The 16456-nt window shown below is 56.2% G+C and overlaps 1 protein-coding gene across 4 annotated transcripts in view; it reads right to left on the bottom strand.

Annotated features, from left to right (window-relative positions):
* Positions 1-16456, bottom strand: part of ZNF384 (zinc finger protein 384) — a 29095-nt gene that overhangs the window by 6645 nt on the left and 5994 nt on the right. For 2 of the 4 annotated variants that reach the window (XM_038768026.1, XM_038768028.1), the window contains 7 exons: positions 9843-9913; positions 9513-9750; positions 9042-9399; positions 5727-5951; positions 4977-5159; positions 3686-3764; positions 2936-3094 (listed from right to left, as the gene is read on the bottom strand). In XM_038768026.1, coding sequence (XP_038623954.1) covers positions 2936-3094; positions 3686-3764; positions 4977-5159; positions 5727-5951; positions 9042-9399; positions 9513-9750; positions 9843-9908 — 1308 coding nt within the window. In that variant the 5' untranslated portion in view covers positions 9909-9913. The remainder of the gene's footprint in view (positions 1-2935; positions 3095-3685; positions 3765-4976; positions 5160-5726; positions 5952-9041; positions 9400-9512; positions 9751-9842; positions 9914-16456) is intronic. The other 2 variants (XM_038768027.1, XM_038768029.1) reach the window with 2 other exon arrangements.

Below are 16456 nucleotides of genomic sequence, written 5' to 3'. Positions count from 1 at the left end.
CAAACCAGTGCCATCGCGGTTATGATTTCCCAAGTCAGAAGTCGGTGATCAGTGACATTTCTGCCTGGCAAAGAGTGAGCACTTAACCAACCAATGCCATCGCGATTATTATTTCCCAAGTCAGAAGTCGGTGATCAGTGACATTTCTGCCTGGCAAAAAGTAAGCACTTAACAAACCAATGCCATCGCGATTATGATTTCCCAAGTCAGAAGTCGGTGATCAGTGACATTTCTGCCTGGCAAAGAGTGAGCACTTAACAAACCAATGCCATCGCGATTATTATTTCCCAAGTCAGAAGTCGGTGATCAGTGACATTTCTGCCTGGCAAAGAGTAAGCACTTAACCAACCAATGCCATCGCGATTATTATTTCCCAAGTCAGAAGTCGGTGATCAGTGACATTTCTGCCTGGCAGAGAGTGAGCACTTAACAAACCAATGCCATCGCGATTATTATTTCCCAAGTCAGAAGTCAGTGATCAGTGATATTTCTGCCTGGCAAAGAGTGAGCACTTAACAAACCAGTGCCATCGCGGTTATGATTTCCCAAGTCAGAAGTCGGTGATCAGTGACATTTCTGCCTGGCAAAGAGTGAGCACTTAACCAACCAATGCCATCGCGATTATTATTTCCCAAGTCAGAAGTCGGTGATCAGTGACATTTCTGCCTGGCAAAAAGTAAGCACTTAACAAACCAATGCCATCGCGATTATTATTTCCCAAGTCAGAAGTCGGTGATCAGTGACATTTCTGCCTGGCAAAGAGTGAGCACTTAACAAACCAATGCCATCGCGATTATTATTTCCCAAGTCAGAAGTCGGTGATCAGTGACATTTCTGCCTGGCAAAGAGTAAGCACTTAAACTAATACCATCGTAATTATTATTTCCCAAGTCAGAAGTCGGTGATCAGTGACATTTTCCCCTTCCCTCCTGGGTAATAACAATAATGATGGTGATGGTATTTGTTGAGCGCTTACTATGTGCCAAGCATCGTTCTGAGCGCTGGGGTAGATGCAAGGTAATCAGGTCGTCACACGTGGGACTCATTCATTCATTCATTCATTCATTCAATCGTATTTATCGAGCACTTACTGTGTGCAAAGCATGGTGATGGTATTTGTTGAGCGCTTACTACGTGCCAAGCATTGTTCTGAGCGCTGCGGTGGATGCAAGGTAATCAGGTCGTACCCCGTGGGACTCATTCATTCATTCAATCGTATTTATCGAGCGCTCACTGTGTGCAGAGCACGGTGATGGTATTTGTTGAGCGCTTACTATGTGCCATGCATTGTTCTGAGCGCTGGGGTAGATGCAAGGTTATCAGGTCATCCCATGTGGGACTCATTCCTTCATTCATTCATTCCATTCAATCATATTTATCGAGCGCTCACTGTGTGCAGAGCATGGTGATGGTATTTGTTGAGCACTTACTATGTGCCAAGCATTGTTCTGAGCGCTGGGGTAGATGCAAGGTAATCAGGTTGTCCCACATGGGACTCATTCATTCATTCATTCATTCAATCGTATTTATCAAGCGCTCACTGTGTGCAGAGCATGGTGATGGTATTTGTTGAGCGCTTACTACGTGCCAAGCATTGTTCTGAGCGCTGCGGTGGATGCAAGGTAATCAGGTCGTCCCCCGTGGGACTCATTCATTCATTCAATCGTATTTATCGAGCGCTCACTGTGTGCAGAGCATGGTGATGGTATTTGTTGAGCGCTTACTATGTGCCAAGCATTGTTCTGAGCGCTGGGGTAGATGCAAGGTAATCAGGTCATCCCATGTGGGACTCATTCATTCATTCATTCATTCATTCATTCAATCGTATTTATCGAGCGCTTACTGTGTGCAGGGCATGGTGATGGTATTTGTTGAGCGCTTACTATGTGCCAAGCATTGTTCTGAGCGCTGGGGTAGACGCAAGGTAATCAGGCCGTCCCATGTGGGACTCATTCATTCATTCGTTCATTCCATTCAATCGTATTTATCGAGCGCTTACTGTGTGCAGAGCACTGTACCAAGCGCTTGGGAAGTCCAAGTCGGCAACACACAGAGACGGTCCCTTACCCGACAACGGGCTCACAGTCGAGAAGGGGGAGATGGACAACAAAACATGGAGACGGGTGTCAAAATCGTCAGAACAAATAGCTTAGTACAGTGCTCTGCGCACAGTAGGCGCTCAATAAATACGACTGATTGACTGAAATAGAATTAAAGCCATATACACATCATTAACAAAACAAACGGGATAGTAGGAGAAGCAGCGTGGCTCCGTGGAAAGAGCCCGGGCTTTGGAGTCAGAGGTCATGGGTTCAAATCCCAGCTCCGCCACTTGGCAGCTGTGTGACTCTGGGCAAGTCACTTCACTTCTCTGGGCCTCAGTTACCTCATCTGTAAAATGGGGATTGACTGTGAGCCCCCCGTGGGACAACCTGATCACACTGTAAACTCCCCAGCGCTTAGAACAGTGCTTTGCACATAGTAAGCGCTTAATAAATGCTATTAAGAAGAAGAAGATAGTAAATATGTACAAGTAAAATAGTCTCAATCCCCATTTTCCGGACGAGGTCACTGAAGCGCAGAAAGGGGAAGTGGCTTGCCCAAGGTCACACAGCAGGCAAGTGGCGGAGTCGGGATTAGAACCCACATCTTCTTGACTCCCAAGCCGGGGCTCTTTCCAATAAGCCAGGCTGCCTCTCCGCCTCTGTGCTAACTAGGATGGTTCGGTCGATGCATTTCTTGAGCGCAGAGCACTGTACTAAGCGCCCGAGAGAGTACGATATAAACAGAGTTAACGGACGTGTTCCCCACGCACGAGGAGCTTAGAGTCGAAAGCCAACTTGGACTTCCCAAGCGCTTCGTACAGTGCTCTGCACACCGTAAGCGCTCAATAAATACGATTGATTGATTGATCGATTGGAAGGGGAGCACTCACCGACGTGTACGCGCGGCTGCAGATGGAACAGGTGTACACCTTGGCGTGCTTCACCGTGTGCGTGGAAAGGTGGACCTCCAGCGAAGCCGCGTCCGTGTACGCCCGGTGGCAGTTGTGGCACTTGAAGGGTTTGTCTTTGTTGTGCTGCCGTCTGTGGGACTGGGCGAGAGACGGGTTCAGGGCCCCCCAATCCCCGTGGCGAGGCCTCGCCGAGGGCGCTGGGGGCCGCGGGTCGGGGCAATCAATCAATCAATCGTATTTATTGAGCGCTTACTGTGTGCAGAGCACTGGACGAAGCGCTTGGGAAGTCCAAGTTGGCAACATATAGAGACGGCCCCTACCCAACAGCGGGCTCACAGTCTAAAAGGGGGAGACAGAGAACAAAACCGAACATACTAACAAAATCAAATAAATAGAATAGATATGGACAAGTAAACTAAATAGAGTAATAAATACGTACAAACATAAATACATGTACACAGGTGCTGTGGGGAAGGGAAGGAGGTAAGATGGGGGATGGAGAGGGGGACGATGGGGAGAGGAAAGAAGGGGCTCAGTCTGGGAAGGCCTCCTGGAGGAGGTGAGCTCTCAGCAGGGCCTTGAAGGGAGGAAGCTTGGAGAAGGAGGGCATTCCAGGCCCGGGGGATGACGTGGGCCGGGGGTCGATGGCGGGACGGGCGAGAATGAGGTACGGTGAGGAGATTAGCGGCAGAGGAGGAGGAGGAGGAGGAGGAGGAGGGCAGCGGTTACCTGTAGGTTGGAGAGCTGGGTGAACGCCTTGTCGCAGCCCGGGTGAGCACATTTGTAGGGCCGGTCTCCGGTGTGGATCCTGCAGGGGAGAGAGAAGCAGAGGGCGGGGGAGGGAGGGCGGTCAGCGGGGCGGCCACCCCCGGGCCCGTCCTGCCAAGGGGAGCGGGGGCGCAGGGAGGGGAAGGAAGGTCGGGGAGCGCGGTCCAGCGGAGTCCGTCGCAGCCCACGCCGGCCCCGCTCGGTCCCTCCGCCTCCGTCTCCGGGCCGGCGAGGTCCCTCGGTGCCTTCGTCCCCGGCGGTCGGTCAGGCCGGCGGCCCCGGCCCTCCGGTCCCCGCGAAGGGGCCGTGGGCGTCCCGGCGTGGGGGAAGTGAGGTGGGAGGGCGCCGGGCCCTTCTCGGCGTCGGGGAGGGCCGGTCCGGCCCGTGCCAGCGCGGGGCCCCCCTGCTGGGTCTCCGCCTCCGCGGCTCTTCCCGGGCAACCTCGGGCCGCCCTGTTGGCTTCGACTCTTCAGCCCCCGGCCCGCCCTGCCTCGCCGGGTGGGGACGGCCGTCGCTGTGGCCTCTGGCGGCCTCCCGGCCGGACGCAGCACCGCTGTCCTCGCTGAGGGGCACCCGTCGGCCCCAGGCCCGCCTGGCCCTCGCGGAGCTCCCGCCGCGGGTGGCCCCAGCCCGGGGGCGGCCTCCGGTGCGGCTCCCTGCCGGGGGTCCGAGGCGGCTCTCGGGAAGCCGGGGCCTCCGGCCCACCTTCTTCTCATCGAGGCCCCGGATGGTCCTCGCAGCCCCGCCCAGCCCGTCCGGTGTCTTGGGTGCCGTCACGGCTCTTGGTTCACGCCCTCCGGGCCGGGGAAGCCAAGGTGGAAGGGAGCGGAGGGGGCCGGCCGGCGTCCTCCGGGGTTCTTCCGCTCGGGGGCCCGACCGGGGCGGGTCTTGCGGGTCAGAGCCTGGAGGTGAGGGGGGGGGAGGAGGGAGTCATCTTTGTTCCGGGTCCATCCTTGCCCCTCGAGCGTCAGGGGGAGGGCCGCCCGCTGCCGCCGGCGTCGCTCTCTCTTCCCCGGGCGGGCCGCCGCGGCCCGGCACCCGCCGGGCCCCTCCGCCTCCGCCGCCTCCTCTGCCGCCGGGCTCTCCCGCCCTCTCGCTCCGTCTCCGGCTCCTCCTCGCAGCTCCCGGTGCCGTCCTCCGGCGGGGTCTCTCCCCCGCCCCCGGCATGCGGGTGGTTGGGTGGGTCCGGGGCGGGCGGGCTGGGGGGGAGGGCATGCCGGCCTGGGGGCGGTCGCCCGCCGCTCTCCCTTACCGTGTGTGCTGCTGGAGGTGGGAGAGCTGGCGGAAGGCCTTCTGGCAGTAGGAACAGGTGTAGGGCTTGGCCCCGGAGTGGATGCGCAGGTGCTGGGCCAGGTAGGAGCTGTTGGCGAAGGTCTTGGAGCAGTGCGGGCACTTGTGGGGCTTGACGGTCTCCGTGTGCGACTTGGAGTGGATCCTGCCGGAGAGGAGAGTGGGGGGGAGGGAGGGAGGGGAGCGAGGGAGGGCGCAGGAGCGGCCCAGGCGACGAGGAAGCCGGTCAGGGAGGGAGCGGAGCGGGTCGGCACGGTGGCGCTCGGCTCCTCGCCGGCTGATCGGTGCTGAGGCGGATTTCCCCCCTCTCCCCCCGGCCCAACCTCCCGGGACGCCCGGACCGGGCCGAGGGCATCCGGCGAGGGCCGCCTGGCACAGAGGAAAGGCGGCGAAGGGTGACTTCCGTCCGCTTCCAGAATCGCCCCAGGAGGAGGCCGGGGGGTGGCGCGGCCCCCCGAAGTCACCCGGTCCCAGCCCGGCGGGCACCGCACCACGGTGGGCGCCGACAGGAGGACCCCCGCGGGCACACGAGCCACCGGCTCCGGGCCCTAGCCGAGTCGCCGGGTCCCCGCGGCCGCCCGCGGGAGCCAGAACAGTGCCCGCTGCCAAGATTCCCAGGCGGCTGGGCAGGAGGCCGCCCCGGGCAGCGCAGGAGAGAGACCGGGGTCGGGCGAGCGGGCCCCGGGGGCGGTCGCCTGCCGCTCTCCCTTACCGTGTGTGCTGCTGGAGGTGGGAGAGCTGGCGGAAGGCCTTCTGGCAGTAGGAACAGGTGTAGGGCTTGGCCCCCGAGTGGATGCGCAGATGCTGGGCCAGGTAGGAGCTGTTGGCGAAGGTCTTGGAGCAGTGCGGGCACTTGTGGGGCTTGGTCTCCGTGTGCGACTTGGAGTGGATCTGCATCTCCGACTTGGAGTAGAAGGTCAGCGAGCACATCCGGCACCTGGGCCCGGCAGGGTGAGCGTTAGGAAGCCCCCAGACCCGCTCAGCCGCCGCCGCTTCGCTGCCATAGGGCTGGGGGGGGTGGGGGGCGGCAGGTCAGCAGTCCCAAAGGCGGTATAAACAATAATAACAACGACGATGGCATTTATTAATCAGTCAATCGTATTTAGTGAGCGCTTACTGTGTGCAGAGCACCGTACCGAAGCGCTTGGGAAGTACAAGTTGGCAACCCATAGAGACGGTCCCTACCCAACAGTGGGCTCACAGTCTATTGAGCGCTTACTAGGTGCAAAGCACTGTTTTAAGCGCTGGTGGGGGGGATACAAGTGATCAGTCAGTCAGTCGGGGGGCTCACGGTCAATCCCCGTTCTACAGATGAGGTCACTGAGGCCCAGAGAAGTTGAGCTGACTTCATCATCATCATCAATCGTATTTATTGAGCGCTTACTATGTGCAGAGCACTGGACGAAGCGCTTGGGAAGTACAAATTGGCAACACATAGAGACGGTCCCTACCCAACAGTGGGCTCACAGTCTAAAAGGGGGAGACAGAGAACAGAACCAAACATACTAACAAAATAAAATAAATGGAATAGATATGTACAAGCTAAATAAATAAATAGAGTAACAAATATGTACAAACATATATACATATATACAGGTGCTGCGGGGAAGGGAAGGAGGTAAGATGGGGGGGATGGAGAGGGGGACAAGGGGGAGAGGAAGGAAGGGGCTCAGCCTGGGAAGGCCTCCTGGAGGAGGTGAGCTCTCAGTAGGGACTTGCTCAAAGCCACACAGCTGACTATCGGCGGAACCGGGATTTGAACCCACGACCGCTGACTACAAAGCCCGGGCTCTTTCCACTGAGCCACGCTGCTTCTCTGTGACATCCCCACCACCCCCTCAGAGGCGCGACCCCCGGGGCCGCCCCATCTCTGACTCCTCTGGTCCGAACCCCGCTGTTGGGTAGGGACCGTCTCTATGTGTTGCCAACTTGTACTTCCCAAGCGCTTAGTCCAGTGCTCTGCACACGGTAAGCGCTCAATAAATACGACTGATTGATTGATTTATTGAACCGGGGTCACCCCTGGACCCAGCTGGGCAGGGGGGATAAAACTGGTGGTCTTTTTTTTCCCCCCCGCGCCCCTGCAAGGGAGGCCGACCCAACTCTTCCACCACCTCGCTGCCCATCCTCCTCATCCCCCAGACCCTCAGTTTCCCCGCCCTCACTGCCGGAGGGCTCCGCGGCGGCCCCGGGACGCTGGCATGAGGTGGGTGAGTGTCAGCACCTGGACCACCCCAGCATACAGACCACCCCACCACGGACAGAGTGATGGGGGATCTGGGGACTCTACCACCCCACCAAAGATACAGGAGATGCTGCCGGCAGTAATAATAATAATAACAATAATAATAATGATGGCATTTATTAAGCGCTTACTATAGGCAAAGCACTGTTCTAAGCGCTGGGGAGATTACAAGGTGATCAGGTTGTCCCAAGGGGGGCTCACAGTCTTAATCTCCACTTTACAGATGAGGTAACTGAGGCACACAGTAATGGGACTGGAGGCCCACCAGCCCTCTGGTAAAGGGGGTGGCAGCGGGGAGGGCCCGCCCTTTTGAGTGCCAGTGGGCTGACCCGGCACCGGGGTGAAGACTTCTGGAACGATGCCACGGTCTGGCACCGAGGGCATAGGGAAACTGAGGTGCAGGGCGGCCTGGCCTGGCTGGCCCGGACTCTAGAGAACCTCTGCCCGTGGCGAAGGGAAGGGCCTTAACTGGCAGCGGGGATGAGTTCCCTTGGGGTCTGACCCCCCTGGGGGAGGTGCCCGCCTACGGGGTGCGCGCGGGGAGAGGAAGGACCCCTGACCCCGACACTCGGCCCCGGGCAGCCCGCCCCGGCCGGACCCCTCCGCTCCGCTGGCCCTGGGAGGATCCCGCCTCCCCCAGGGGGACCACCCGTGAGGGGGACCCCGAGGCCCCCAGGCCGGCGGCATCCGTGGCTCAACGCAAAGAGCCCGGGCTCGGGAGTCGGAGGTCACGGGTTCAAATCCCGCCTCCGCCAACTGTCAGCTGTGTGACTTTGGGCAAGTCACTTCTCTGGGCCTCAGTTCCCTCATCTGTAAAGACTGTGAGCCCCCTGTGGGACAAGCTGATTGCCTTGTAACCTCCCTAGCGCTTAGAACAGTGCTCCATACTTCATGCTGCTGCCCGGATTATCTTTGTCCAGAAACGCTCTGGGCATATCACTCCCCTCCTCAAAAATCTCCAGTGGCTACCAATCAATCTGCGCATCAGGCAGAAACTCCTCACCCTGGGCTTCCAGGCTGTCCATCCATCCCCTCGCCCCCTCCTACCTCACCTCCCTTCTCTCCTTGTCCATCCCAGCCCGCACCCTCCGCTCCTCCGCCGCTAATCTCCTCACCGTACCTCGCTCTCGCCTGTCCCGCCATCGACCCCCGTCCCACGTCCTCCCCCGGGCCTGGAATGCCCCCAATCCCTCTGCCCATCCGCCAAGCTAGCTCTCTTCCTCCCTTCAAGGCCCTGCTGAGAGCTCACCTCCTCCAGGAGGCCTTCCCAGACTGAGCCCCTTGCTTCCTCTCCCCCTCGTCCCCCTCTCCATCTCCCCCATCTTACCTCCTTCCCTTCCCCACAGCACCTGTATATATGTTTGTACGTATTTATTACTCTATTTATTTATCCTATTTGTACATATCTATTCTATTTATTTTATTTTGTTAGTATGTTTGGTTTTATTCTCTGTCTCCCCCTTTCAGACTGTGAGCCCACTGTTGGGTAGGGGCCGTCTCTAGATGTTGCCAATTTGTACTTCCCAAGCGCTTAGTACAGTGCTCTGCACATAGTAAGCGCTCAATAAATACGATTGATGATGATGATGATGATGCTTTGCATAGAGTAAGCGCTTAATAAATGCCATTATTATTATTAGGCAACTCAGCCGGCTTCCTGGCCCTCGGGGATCACCAGCCCTCTTCCCGGGGGTCGGCCGGGCGGCTGACCCGCCTCTCGCGGTCCCGGCCATGGAGGCGGCCAGTCCCTCCCCCCGACGGCCCTCCCGCTGTCACCCCCACCTGTAGGTCTTGCCGTCCTTCTGGTGGTCATCCTCGTCGTCCGGGGCCAGCACGTAGGGATCGCTCATGTCCGGCAGGCCCGACTCCGGCAGTCGCTTCTTCTTCCGGCCCCGGGGGGGCTTGGGTGGCACTCCCCCGCCGCCGCCGCCGCCGCCGCCTCCGCCGCCGCCTCCGCCCCCGCCGCCCTCCTCCGCCAGGGCCGACACCGCCTTCTTGGAGAGGTCCGGAACCACCTGGAGGGCCTGGGAGCCCGGGGGCAGCGCCGAGACGATCATGGGGGCCGAGATGGGGAAGGTCTGGGCCGAAGAAGCCGTGGTCACCAGGGAGCCGGAGGGGGAGGTGATCACCAGCCCCGGACCTGGGGGGTGGACGAGAGGGGAGACGCGTCACGACCCCCCGGCGAGCCGTCCCCGTCCCAGCGCCCCACACCCCCAAACTCCGCCCGCCCACCATCCCCCGGGTACCACTCACCGGCCGTCATGAGCCCCGTGGAGGGCACGGGCACCACCGTGATGTTCTGGGTGACCGACGCCTGGCTGTGCGGGGCCAGCTGGTCGGGCTTGGCGTCCGCCTCCATGCTGATGCCCGACGGCAGGGGCACCGCCGCGGGCACGGTCAGCAGCGTCGGGTAGTGGGGCGGCGCCAGCCCGCAGCTCTTCTCGGGCAGCAGCTGGTCCTTCATCTTGTTGATGAACATCGTGTTCTCGATCTGGGGGGGGAACGGAGGAGGGAAAGAGGTCGGCTGGCGGCAGGGGGATGGCGACCCGGGGGTCCCCGGAGGGCTGACGGAGGAGGACTCACCTGTCCCGAAACCGTGGGGACGGCCGGCCAGAAGTACGGGGAAGAATTAAAGTGGGATTCTTCCATTCTACCTGGCGGGAGAAACAGAGACAGTCGGCGCCCGGCACCAGGGTTGGCACCGCGGCCCCTGGTTGGGGAAGCGGTGGCTGCCACCGCCGTACCCTCTCCCTGCACCCGCTCCTTAGTCATCACCATCAGTCGTATTTATTGAGCGCTTACTATGTGCAGAGCACTGGACTAAGCGCTCGGGAAGTACAAATTGGCAACATCTAGAGACAGTCCCTACCCAACAGTGGGCTCACAGTCTAAAAGGGGGAGATGGAGAACAAAACCAAACATACCAACAAAATAAAATAAACAGAATAGATATGTCCCCAGTCTCTGGGAGGGAGGCCACTTTCCAAGTGAGATTCACGGGTGGGTGTGGAGGGGGGCACCAAAGGATGCCCAGTCGGCTCCCGGCAGGCCCGACCCCATCTCCGTACCCACCAACCTCGGCCTGTGGCCCTCAGCTCCCCCAGCCCCAAGCCTGCCCAGGTGCAGAATAAAATGATAATAATAACGGTATTTATGTCCAAAGCACTGTTCTAAGCGCTGATCTGGGCAGAGTTGACCTGACTGAGTCCCAACTCCTGCCCTCTCTCCTGGCACGGGTTACCCCTCCATCCACCCTCTGAGCATCCAGGGCGCGTCGGTGCTCCGGGATGCCGTCTACCCCAGGCGCTACACGGGGGCGCGTTATTTTTATCCTCGAGGACTGTTGGAGAGACGGGACGAACGCCCCTTCGTCACGACCACAGCAGACCCAGAAATACTCAACGTCACTTCTGAGAGGCGGGCAGGGTCAACACCTCTGCAGTCTGGACAGCGGATGAAGCAGGGCCGGACGCTACAGGGGCAGGGAGGGGGTGGACCAGGTGATCGCAGAACCGTTCTTCCCCCATTCCCACCCCGAAGGGGAGGGATTGACCCTGGACTTGGGGCGGGGTGACAAACGCCAACGCTTAGTACAGTGCTCTGCACGCCGTAAGCGCTCAGTAAATACGACTGAATGCAACACCCGCAGGAGCGTGGATCGACAGAACCAGAAGTGGTGTGGCCTAGTGGCAAGGACACGGGCCTTGGAATCAGAGGCCCTGGGTTCTAATCCTGATTCTGCCACCTTCTTGCTGTGTGACCTCGGGTAAGGCATCTGACTTCTCTTTTAGACTGTGAGCCCACTGTTGGGTAGGGACTGTCTCTATATGTTGCCAACTTGGACTTCCCAAGCGCCTAGTACAGTGCTCTGCACACAGTAAGCGCTCAATAAATACGATTGACTGATTGATTCTCTGTGCCTCAGTTTCTTCAATTGTAAAACGGGGATTCAATACCTGTTTTCCCTCCTATTAAAACTGCGAGCCCCCGGAGGCACAGGGATTGTGTCTGAAGCAGCGTGGGGTAGTGCCCAGAGCACGGGCTGGGAGCCAGGTCCTGGGTTCTAATCCCGGCTCCGCCACCTGTCCGCTGTGTGGCCTTGGGCAAGTCATTTCACTTCTCTGTGCCTCAGTTCCCTCATCTGCAAAATGGGGATTAAAACCGGGAGCCCCCCGTGGGACAACCTGATCACCTTGTAACCTCCCCAGCGCGTAGAACGGTGCTTTCCACATAGGAAGCGCTTAATGAACGTCATCATCATTATTGTTATTACCTATGTGGGGGCTTAGGACAGTGTTTGACACTTTAACAAACGCCATTTAAAGAAAAAAACAAAACAAAACAAGCTTCCCCCAGTGGCAGGGCGAGCCGCTGCCCTCCTCCCCCTCTCCATCCCCCCATCTTACCTCCTTCCCTTCCCCATAGCACCTGTATATATGTATATATGCTTGTACATATTTATTACTCTATTTATTTATTTATTTTACCTGTACATATCTATTCTATCTATTTTATTTTGTTAATACGTTTGGTTTTGTTCTCTGTCTCCCCCTTCTAGACTGTGAGCCCACTGTTGCGTAGGGACTGTCTCTATATGTTGCCAACTTGTACTTCCCAAGCGCTTAGTACATCATCACCATCATCATCAATCGTATTTATTGAGCGCTTACTATGTGCAGAGCACTGTACCAAGCGCTTGGGAAGTACAAATTGGCAACATATAGAGACAGTCCCTACCCAACAGTGGGCTCACAGTCTAAAAGGGGGAGACAGAGAACAAAACCAAACATACTAACAAAATAAAATAAATAGAATAGATATGTACAAATAAAATAAACTCTGCACACAGGAAGCGCTCAATAAATACAATTGATGAGGATGATGATAAGGGATCCGTTCTCACGGCAGCGCCAGAAATACCGGTAGCTCCCAGGGGGGTTGGGCAGATCCACGGATTAAATATCCATGCTGGGTCAATCAATCAATCAATCAATCGTATTTATTGAGCGCTTACTATGTGCAGAGCACTGTACTAAGCGCTTGGGAAGTACAAATTGGCATCACATAGAGACAGTCCCTACCCAACAGTGGGCTCACAGTCTAAAAGGGGGAGACAGAGAACAGAACCAAACATACCAACAAAATAAAATAAGTAGGATAGAAATGTACAAGTAAAATAAATAAATAAATAAATAAATAAATAGAGTAATAAATATGTACAACCATATATACATATATACAGGTGCTGTGGGGAAGGGAAGGAGGTAAGACGGGGGATGGAGAGGGGGACGAGGGGGATAGGAAAGAAGGGGCTCAGTCTGGGAAGGCCTCCTGGAGGAGGTGAGCTCTCAGCAGGGCCTTGAAGGGAGGAAGAGAGCTAGCTTGGCGGAGGGGCAGAGGGAGGGCATTCCAGGCCCGGGGGATGACGTGGGCCGGGGGTCGATGGCGGGACAGGCGAGAGCGAGGTACAGTGAGGAGATTAGTGGTGGAGGAGCGGAGGGTGCAGGCTGGGCTGGAGAAGGACAGAAGGGAGGTGAGGTAGGAGGGGGCGAGGTGATGGACAGCCTGGAAGCCCAGGGTGAGGAGTTTCTGCTTGATGCGCAGATTGATCGGTAGCCATTGGAGGTTTTTGAGGTCAATGAGGGGGAGAGTCAAGGATGGAGAGGAGGAAAGTCAGGGGTGTTTGTCGGCCCGTGCTGGAGGAGGTGAGTTAGAGGCAAGGATGGAGAGGGGAGAGTCAGGGGTGTTGGATGGTCCGTGCCGGGTCGCTCCGGGGGGCGGTCAGGGATGGCGGCCCACCGTGAGCCCGAGTCCGAGGTGTTTGAGACCGCGGACTTCGCCACCGCCTCCGAGTGGGGACGGTTCATTTCGAAAGTTGAAGAAGTTTCGAACGACTGGAAGCTAACTGGAAACTCACTGGGCACACCACTTGAGAAGGCCGTCAGGGAAAGGAGCCGCAGTTTGCACTGGTCCTTTGTGTGTGTTTGAAGAACTCAAAGTGGAGGCCGAACTTCCCGCCTCTATTTCCATGCCAGTGACGCCTGTCCACTTGTTTTGTTGTCTGTCTCCCCCTTCTAGACTGTGAGCCCGTTGTTGGGTAGGGATTGCCTCCATCTGTTGCCGAATTGTACTTTCCAAGCGCTTCAGTACAGTGCTCTGCACGCGGTAAGCGCTCAATAAATCATCATCATCATCAATCGTATTTATTGAGCGCTTACTATGTGCAGAGCACTGGACTAAGTGCTTGGGAAGTACAAATTGGCAACATATAGAGACAGTCCCTACCCAACAGTGGGCTCGCAGTCTAAAAGGGGGAGACAGAGAACAAAACCAAACGTACTAACAAAATAAAATAAATAGAATAGATATGCACAAATAAAATAAATAAATAGAGTAAAAAAAACATGTACAAACATATATCCATATATACAGGTGCTGTGGGGAAGGGAAGGAGGTAAGATGGGGGGATGGAGAGGGGGACGAGGGGGAGAGGAAGGAAGGGGCTCAGTCTGGGAAGGCCTACTGGAGGAGGTGAGCTCTCAGCAGGGCCTTGAAGGGAGGAAGTGAGCTAGCTTGGCGGATGGGCAGAGGGAGGGCATTCCAGGCCCGGGGGATGACGTGGGCCGGGGATGTCAATAAATAATTCAATAATTCAATAATAATAATAATAATAATAATAATAATAATAATAATACTGATAAGTCAATAAATACGACTGAATGACTGAATGTTGGATGCCGGTCCGTTCCTAACAATGAGGGTGGGTGTCCATCAATCGTATTTATCATCAATCGTATTTACTGAGCGCTTACTGTGTGCCGAGCACTGGACTAAGCGCTTGGGAAGTACAAGTTGGCAACACATAGAGACGGTCCCTACCCAACAGTGGGCTCACGGTCTAAAAGGAGGTCCAGGAGGGCCCTGGGCTCTCCCAAGCATCCTGGAGTCGCTGGCGGGTGGACGGGCCAGGGATTGAGCCGGGAATGGCCTTGTTCCTGTTTCTGTGGACTCGAGGGACCGATGCTATGGAAACATGGAACCAAGTACGGAGTGGTCCACGCGCTCCAGGAAATGGGGGGCTGAGGATGAGGGTGGGAGGGTTCTTTTGGCCTCTAGCCTCCTGGTGGGTCTAAAAGCTCCACTGCCATCCCCCCTCGCCTGGATTTGCGGGACGACTCGGAGGGGAAGAGAGCCAGGACTCCAGGCGGGAGACCTTCCTGCTCTGCAGATTTCTCACACCCAATCATCATCATCATCATCATCAATCGTATTTATTGAGTGCTTACTATGTGCAGAGCACTGTACTAAGCGCTTGGGAAGTACAAATTGGCAACATATAGAGACAGTCCCTACCCAACAGTGGGCTCACAGTCTAAAAGGGGGAGACAGAGAACAAAACCAAACATACTAACAGAATAAATAGAATAGATATGTACAAATGAAATAGAGTAATAAATATGTACAAACATATATACATATATACATCATCATCAATCGTATTGAGTGCTTGCTATGTGCAGAGCACTGTACTGAGCACTTGGGAATGCCTGAAGCCCTTCCGTCGTGGGCCCCTGGTGCAGACTCCTGGAAGACCTGTATATATGTATATACCTGTATCTATGTATATACGTTTGTACATCATCATCATCATCAATCATATTTATTGAGCGCTTACTGTGTGCAGAGCACCGTACTAAGCGCTTGGGAAGTACAAATTGGCAACATATAGAGACGGTCCCTACCCAACAGTGGGCTCCTTAGTGTCTGCTCCGGCTCTAATCCGTCCTTCCGTCCCTGGTTGGGGAAGCGGCGGCTGCCACTGCCGTACCCTCTCCCTGCACCCGCTCCTTAGTCATCATCATCAATCGTATTTATTGAGCGCTTACTGTGTGCAGAGCACCGTACTAAGCGCTTGGGAAGTACAAATTGGCAACACATAGAGATAGTCCCTACCCAACAGTGGGCTCACAGTCTAAAAGGGGGAGACAGAGAACAAAACCAAACATACTAATAAAATAAAATAAATAGAATAGATATGTACAAATAAAATAAATAAATAGAGTAATAAATATGTACAAACATATATCCATATATACAGGTGCTGTGGGGAAGGGAAGGAGGTAAGATGGGGGGGACGGAGAGGGGGACGAGGGGGAGAGGAGGGAATATTACTCTACTTATTTGTTTTACTTGTACATATCTATTCTATTTTGTTAGTATGTTTGGTTTCGTTCTCTGTCTCTCCCTTTCAGACTGTGAGCCCGCTGTTGGGTAGGGACTGTCTCTATATGTTGCCAATTTGTACTTCCCAAGCGCTTAGTCCAGTGCTCTGCACACAGTAAGCGCTCAATAAATACGATCGATGATGATGACGATGATGATGATGAGACCGGGACTGGGGCAGCTAATGACTCAAGAGGGGAAGACAGAACCCAGAGAGCGGTCACCGCCCACCCCCGGCTCCCACTCCTGCCACCAGACCACCAGGCTGGGGGGCAGCGGGGGGCACACGGCCGCCCGCGAGTGCCTCGTCCCAAGCGTCCCTGGGTAGGGTCACGGATGATTCAGCCCGGTGGGAGGGACGGGAGCAGAACACTAGGAGCCGGAAAGCTTGGGGGGAAGCTGGACGGGCAGACGGGCGGCTCGGGGCCGAGCGTTTCCGGGCCCTCCGGGATCATCATCATCAATCGTATTTATTGAGCGCTTACTGTGTGCAGAGCACTGTACTAAGCGCTTGGGAAGTACAAATTGGCAACATATAGAGACAGCCCCTACCCAACAGATGAGAGGCGGGGCGGCGGCGGCCGCAGATGCCCACGGCTCCTGCCCAACACCAAACCCCGCCGGGGCCCGGCTCCTCATTCCGCTCCTCGGGGACGACTCTTCAGTCCGGCCCGCCCGAACCACGCCACGGCCCGCGAGGGCAATGTCCAAGTGAGGGGCCTGAGCCCCTTCCTTCCTCTCCCCCTCGTCCCCCTCTCCATCCCCCTCATCTTACCTCCTTCCCTTCCCCGCAGCACCTGTATATATGTTTGTACATATTTATTCCTCTATTTATTTTACTTGTACGCATCTATTCTATTTATTTTATTTTGTTAGTACGTTTGGTTTTGTTCTCTGTCTCCCCTTTTAGACTGTGAGCCCGCTGTTGGGTAGGGACTGTCTCTATAGGTTGCCAACTTGGACTTCCCAAGCGC

The sequence above is a fragment of the Tachyglossus aculeatus genome, chromosome 27 (genome assembly GCF_015852505.1).
Source record: "Tachyglossus aculeatus isolate mTacAcu1 chromosome 27, mTacAcu1.pri, whole genome shotgun sequence".
NCBI classification, from domain to species: Eukaryota; Metazoa; Chordata; class Mammalia; order Monotremata; family Tachyglossidae; genus Tachyglossus; species Tachyglossus aculeatus.
Note: the sequence above shows the minus strand (reverse complement) of the source record. Positions and strands in the feature narration are given on the sequence as shown.